The sequence below is a fragment of the Neofelis nebulosa genome, chromosome 17 (genome assembly GCF_028018385.1).
Source record: "Neofelis nebulosa isolate mNeoNeb1 chromosome 17, mNeoNeb1.pri, whole genome shotgun sequence".
NCBI classification, from domain to species: domain Eukaryota; kingdom Metazoa; phylum Chordata; class Mammalia; order Carnivora; family Felidae; genus Neofelis; species Neofelis nebulosa.
In genome coordinates this window covers 4,854,115-4,859,838 of record NC_080798.1, presented here as the reverse complement: position 1 = coordinate 4,859,838, position 5,724 = coordinate 4,854,115, and the positions used below count along the sequence as shown (strand labels likewise).

The following is a 5,724-nucleotide window of genomic DNA, read 5'->3' as shown; positions in this document are numbered from 1 at the left end:
ACAGGTTGTTTTCCACTGCTCCCCAGTGGATTTCTTTTCTAAGTTATTTGATTTGTTAGGATATCATTGTATATCTAGTTGAAGCATTACCAATTTTGTTATTTTTCTTATTACACTGGGCATTACTTTCAATGTTATGTTATTTTTTATTCTGGTCTCTATTTCATTTATTTCTGATTTTTCTTTCTAAATAAAATATTTTCAGATTTTGCTTTGTAACTTCTTCCTCTACTAAATTTCAGCTAACAGCCTTCCTTTTCTAGTTCCTTTTGGTGTAATGTTGTTAATTTCAATGTTTTCCTTAACTGAAGCATTTATGGCATTAAAAAATAGAAAACTCGAAAGCAGTAGAAAACCTAGCAGAAATAACTCAAGCGATGACCAAAATAATACAAAATAAAAATAAGGATCCTTTAGGGTTTTCTATAGATCGTGTCATCTGTGAACAGAGATAAGATTTTTAGGAGTTTGTAGCCTTCTTTACAATAGTTATTCCTTTCATTTGTAACCTGGTAATGCTGGTACCACAGAGAGTATTTTCATATTTTCCCTTATCTTCACTCCTTGGAAATACTAGAGGAGATTTTAAGTACTTTCTCATGAAATGCCTGTTTAAATGATCCACTGAATTTATCGGACATAACAGCTTTCCTTGTTTAGAGTTAGTTTGTTTTTTTGTTTGTATTTGTTTAAATTACTCTTTGAATCTACTTACTACTCAGCAGTAGTGATTTTTTTTTGTTTGTTTTCATGATGGAGTATAGGTGGTTATACCTTATTTGAATTCATTACCCTCTGTTGGTATCAGTTTGTGGGCATATAATTATCCATTGTTGCCTCTTTTATTCATTTTATTTCAACAGTATCAGTGATAACATGTCTGCTTTCACTTCACTGCTGCTTTAGTTGGTCGTTTCTCTTTCATTCTGACTTGCTTGAAAGGTCTATCAATTTTGTTCATTTTTTTCTCAAAGCCAATGCTTCCTCTGGTTGCTATGGTCTTAGTTTTACTGTATGCTATTTTGTTGATTTCAGTTTTATGTTTAAGTTTCCTTCTGTGGTGATTTTGGGCTCATGTGATAGTTTTCCTGATCATTCAAGGTATAAGAAAATGATTTCTACGATAGCATGACAGTACTACAGAATTATCTATTAGGACATATGGTCAGTATGTTGCATGCAACTTTATGTGTCCGTGAAGGAATGAAGTCCTGATGATTCCTTCTCAAACATTTAGTCGATGTTTTCTGATTGATTCTAAGGTTACACAATAGAAGTCTTCAGTATATTCATCTGAGAGTAGTAAGTGGGATGATTTTACTTTTCTGTTATTTGATATCTTTCAGCTGTATCTTCACAATGCACCCAGAATTTCCTGCCAAAGCCGTGCTTAGAATCTTCTCTCCAAAAAGTGTCAATGGGTGAACATAGTACCCTTGAGAATTTACACTTAATGATAGATTGTGACAACGATGGGGAGAGTGAAGGGCATCAAACATATGACGGACATTTCCAAAGGGAGACATCTGCCCATAGGAAGAATCTCACTGACCCATATGCTGAAGGATATAAAGTATTTTGCAAACCCTCCCCTTTTAAGTTAGCTACTTCTACAAAGCAGTGTGTTTCCGTCACCAAAAACTCAAGTCAAAGATTCAAACATAAATATTTGTCGAAAGAAAATTTGGAAAATGTGGAAAGTTACCTCATTTGGGTGGAAAATAAGTATTTGAACCAATTTGAAAATAGGATCGGATTGACCTTTCAGACAACTGTTTCTGAAAATCATAAATTTAAAAATGAAGAAGAAATTGTTAAGGGGTGTCAATTTGAGGGGCACGTCACAAAGAAGTCAACCCTACAAACCTACAAGAGTATTTTCAATGGACATAGAATTGTTCCTTGCACTGCATCTGAGAAAGCATTTAACCAGGGCTCAATTGTTAACAAATGTCTACGTACTCATTTGCCAGATAACCATTTTGAATGTGATAAAGGTAAGGAAGTTTTGTCTCAAAGATCTAAACATATTATACAGAAGAGTATGCCTATAAAAGAAAATCTTTATAAATATAATGCATGTGGGAAAGATCTGAAGGAGTCCTCCAGTGTTGGTGATCATCAGACAATTTGTGTGGGAAAAAACACATACATTTGTAATAAATCTGGAAGTGTGTTGAGTCAGTCACAAAGACTAAATGCACATAGGACAATTGGTCCTGGAGAGAAAAGGTACACTTGTAGGGAATGTGGCATAGTCTTTCATTGGCACTCGGCACTATCTCAACATCAGCGAATGCATGCTGGAACGAAATTGTACAAATGTGAAGAATGTGGTAAAACCTTTAAGGACTACTCATCACTAAATAAACACAGGCAAATCCGTATCAGAGTGGGACATCACAAATGTCAACAATGTGGCAAAGCTTTTAGGAGGCACTCCTACCTTCCTAGACATCAGAGCATCCATACTGGAGAGACCCCTTACCAATGTAAAGAATGTGGCAAGGCCTTTAGCCAGCGCTCAACCCTTACTCAACATCTACGAATTCACACTGGGGAGAAACCTTACCAATGTAAAGATTGTGATAAGGCCTTTAGCCAGCACTCAAACCTTATTCGACATCATAGAGTTCATACTGGAGAGAAACCTTACCAATGTAGAGAATGTGGCAAGGTCTTTGGCCAGCACTCACACCTTACTCAACACCACAGAATTCATACTGGAGAGAAACCTTACCAATGTAAAGAATGTGGCAAGGCCTTTAGCTACTACTCAGTCCTTATTCACCATCACAGAATTCACACTGGAGAGAAACCTCACCAATGTAAAGAATGTGGCAAGACCTTTACCGAGCACTCAAACCTTACTCGTCATCTGAGAATTCATACTGGAGAGAAACCTTACAAATGTAAGGAATGTGGCAAGGCCTTTGCCCAGCACTCAATCCTTACTCGACATCTCAGAATTCATACTGGAGAGAAACCTTACAAATGTAAGGAATGTGGCAAGGCCTTTACCAGGTACTCAAATCTTATTCGACATCTCAGAATTCATAGTGGAGAGAAACCTTACAAATGTAAGGAATGTGGCAAGGCCTTTAAAGGACCCTCAGACCTCACTCGACATTACAGAATTCATAGTGGAGAAAAACCTCACCAATGTAAGGAATGTGGCAAGGCCTTTACCAGGCACTCGCACCTTATTCAACATCTCAGAATTCACACTGGAGAGAAACCTCACCAGTGTAAAGAGTGTGGCAAGGCCTTTAGCTACCACTCAGTCCTTATTCACCATCACAGAATTCACACTAGAGAGAAACCTCACCAATGTAAAGAATGTGGCAAGACCTTTACCGAGCACTCAAACCTTACTCGCCATCTTAGAATTCATACTGGAGAGAAACCTTACAAATGTAAGGAATGTGGCAAGGCCTTTACCCAGCACTCAAACCTTACTCGCCATCTCAGAATTCATACTGGAGAGAAACCTTACAAATGCAAGGAATGTGGCAAGGCCTTTACCAGGTACTCAAATCTTATTCGACATCTCAGAATTCATAGTGGAGAGAAACCTCACCAATGTAAGGAATGTGGCAAGGCCTTTACCAGGCACTTGCACCTTTTTCAACATCTGAGAATTCACACTGGAGAGAAACCTTACCAGTGTAAAGAATGTGGCAAGGCCTTTAGCTTGCATTCATGCCTTATTCAACATCTCAGAATTCATACTGGAGAGAAACATTACCAATGTAAAGAATGTGGCAAGTCCTTTACCCAGCCCTCAATCCTTACTCGACATCACAGAGTTCACACTGGAGAGAAACCTGATAATGTAAAAAGAATGTAAGTCAGTGCCTGTAAGTGGTGCCCAGCCCTTACGGGACATCAGAGAATTCCTATTAGAGAGTAACCGTACAAATGTAAAGAATGTGCAAGCTCTCCCTGCAAGTCACAACTTACTCCACATTCTAGTTATCACATAGGAACCACAGTGTGAAATGGAAAGTGGCCATGCCTTTACCTGGAATTCAACCTTTGCTCGATATCACAAAATGCACCCTAGATGCAAACCCTAGAAATGTAATGAATGAAGACCCTCATTTTAAATATACACTTTAGGAAACACAAGAGATGCATATAAGAAAGTAACTGGAAAGATAGATTTACAAAAGTATTTCATTGAACATCAAATGTGAATCATGTTACAGAAATCAAGTACAAAGGAATATATCAGTCATTTCATTCAGACATTGCTTCAAAATACTTATAAGTAATAACACAGAGTTAGACACTTAGAAAACATATATGCTATTCTGGTCCTAAAGATCTAGTGGATCGGTTTTTGAATAGGTATAATTAATATCAAAATGTGCTTTGTTTTGTTTTTTGTTTTTTGGGTTTTTTTGCTTACATTGACCCTCTTTGGGATTTGTGACTAGCAAATATTAATGTTTCCTACTCTCAAATCCCTTCGGAAGATTCACTTATTCCTGGTGGATGTGTGAAACCATGTGGCTGACTGTTGTTGCATCAAAGGTATGAGATGCCCTTCTTCATTAGATGGGACACAGGCATGTCTAATTTTCCACAGAAGATAAAGGATAGTTTGATGCACAACATCTGAAGCAAATCTAAATGGAGATGCTGTTTGTGGTTATACCACTGATGTAAGTTGTCATGAGACAGGTGTTGAGAACACCATTGTCCATTTATTAATTCTAAAAACTTCCTGAATATTAGAAAGAAAATGTTTTACATTAAGGTCTTAAAGGCAAAAGAGGTGGCAGTCCAGTGCACTGATAGATCTTTATAACAGCAATAGTCAGAGCACATGAGTTGATGTGGCTGCAATGAAGACATCTTCACAGATGGCAGCCAGAGCCTAGCTAACTCTTCCCCCAAATGGCATAAATTGTACATCCACATCTCTCAACAATTACGTCCTGCCTGATATTTATGGAAATCACTACTCCCCTGTCATTACATCAACACATGAATGCTTTTTTACCACTTGTATTCTATATTTTGAACGATTTGTTGAGTCGAGTGGATTTGAAAGGCATAAATCGGTCTGTGTGAACTTAATATATTTTAATTAATAAAACATAATTGTTTTTAATGTGTTAACATGGATGTGTAATGAATGAAGTGTGATCCAACCAGCAATGTTACCACATCCTCTTGTATTTAAGGTTGTAGGTAACTGATGGAATCTATAACTCTTTTCCTAACACAACGGCATAACATACCCAGTAATCCGTTTTCTCTGTGGCCTTAGGATTTACATAATGTGCCATTATTTTTCCCCTAGTTTATCCATTATACCATTTTCTCCTCTTTGTGAATACTGTGATATTATTATGGATATATTATGGAGTCTAGAGGGGTACTGCTGACCTTTTACCTAAGGTCCCCCGTGAAACGCTATTTGGCATTCATTTTGCACAGACAGTCCATTTGTTTTTAAGTTTATTCTGAGACAGAGCATAAGCATGGGAGGGACGAAGTAGTGGGGAGAGAATCCCAAGCAACTCTGCTGTCAGCACACAGCCAGACACAGGCTTCAGACCCATTAACTATGGGATCAAGAGCTACATGCTTAACCTACTGAGGCATCCAGGTGCCCCTAGCCAGGAGTTTTACTGGGCCTTGACTGACACCAGCCCCTTTCACTAGTACATTCCCTAGACAACACCCTACAGACTCACAAGATAATGTAAC

General features: G+C 37.8%; 1 protein-coding gene across 1 annotated transcript; it reads left to right on the top strand.

The window, feature by feature from the left end:
* The first annotated feature begins 248 nt into the window (after positions 1–248).
* On the top strand, positions 249–5,130 carry LOC131499840 (zinc finger protein 345-like). Its single transcript, XM_058708272.1, has one exon. The coding sequence runs from the start codon at positions 1,418–1,420 to the stop codon at positions 3,848–3,850; it is 2,433 nt and encodes an 810-aa protein (XP_058564255.1). The 5' UTR covers positions 249–1,417; the 3' UTR covers positions 3,851–5,130.
* Positions 5,131–5,724: the final 594 nt, after the last annotated feature.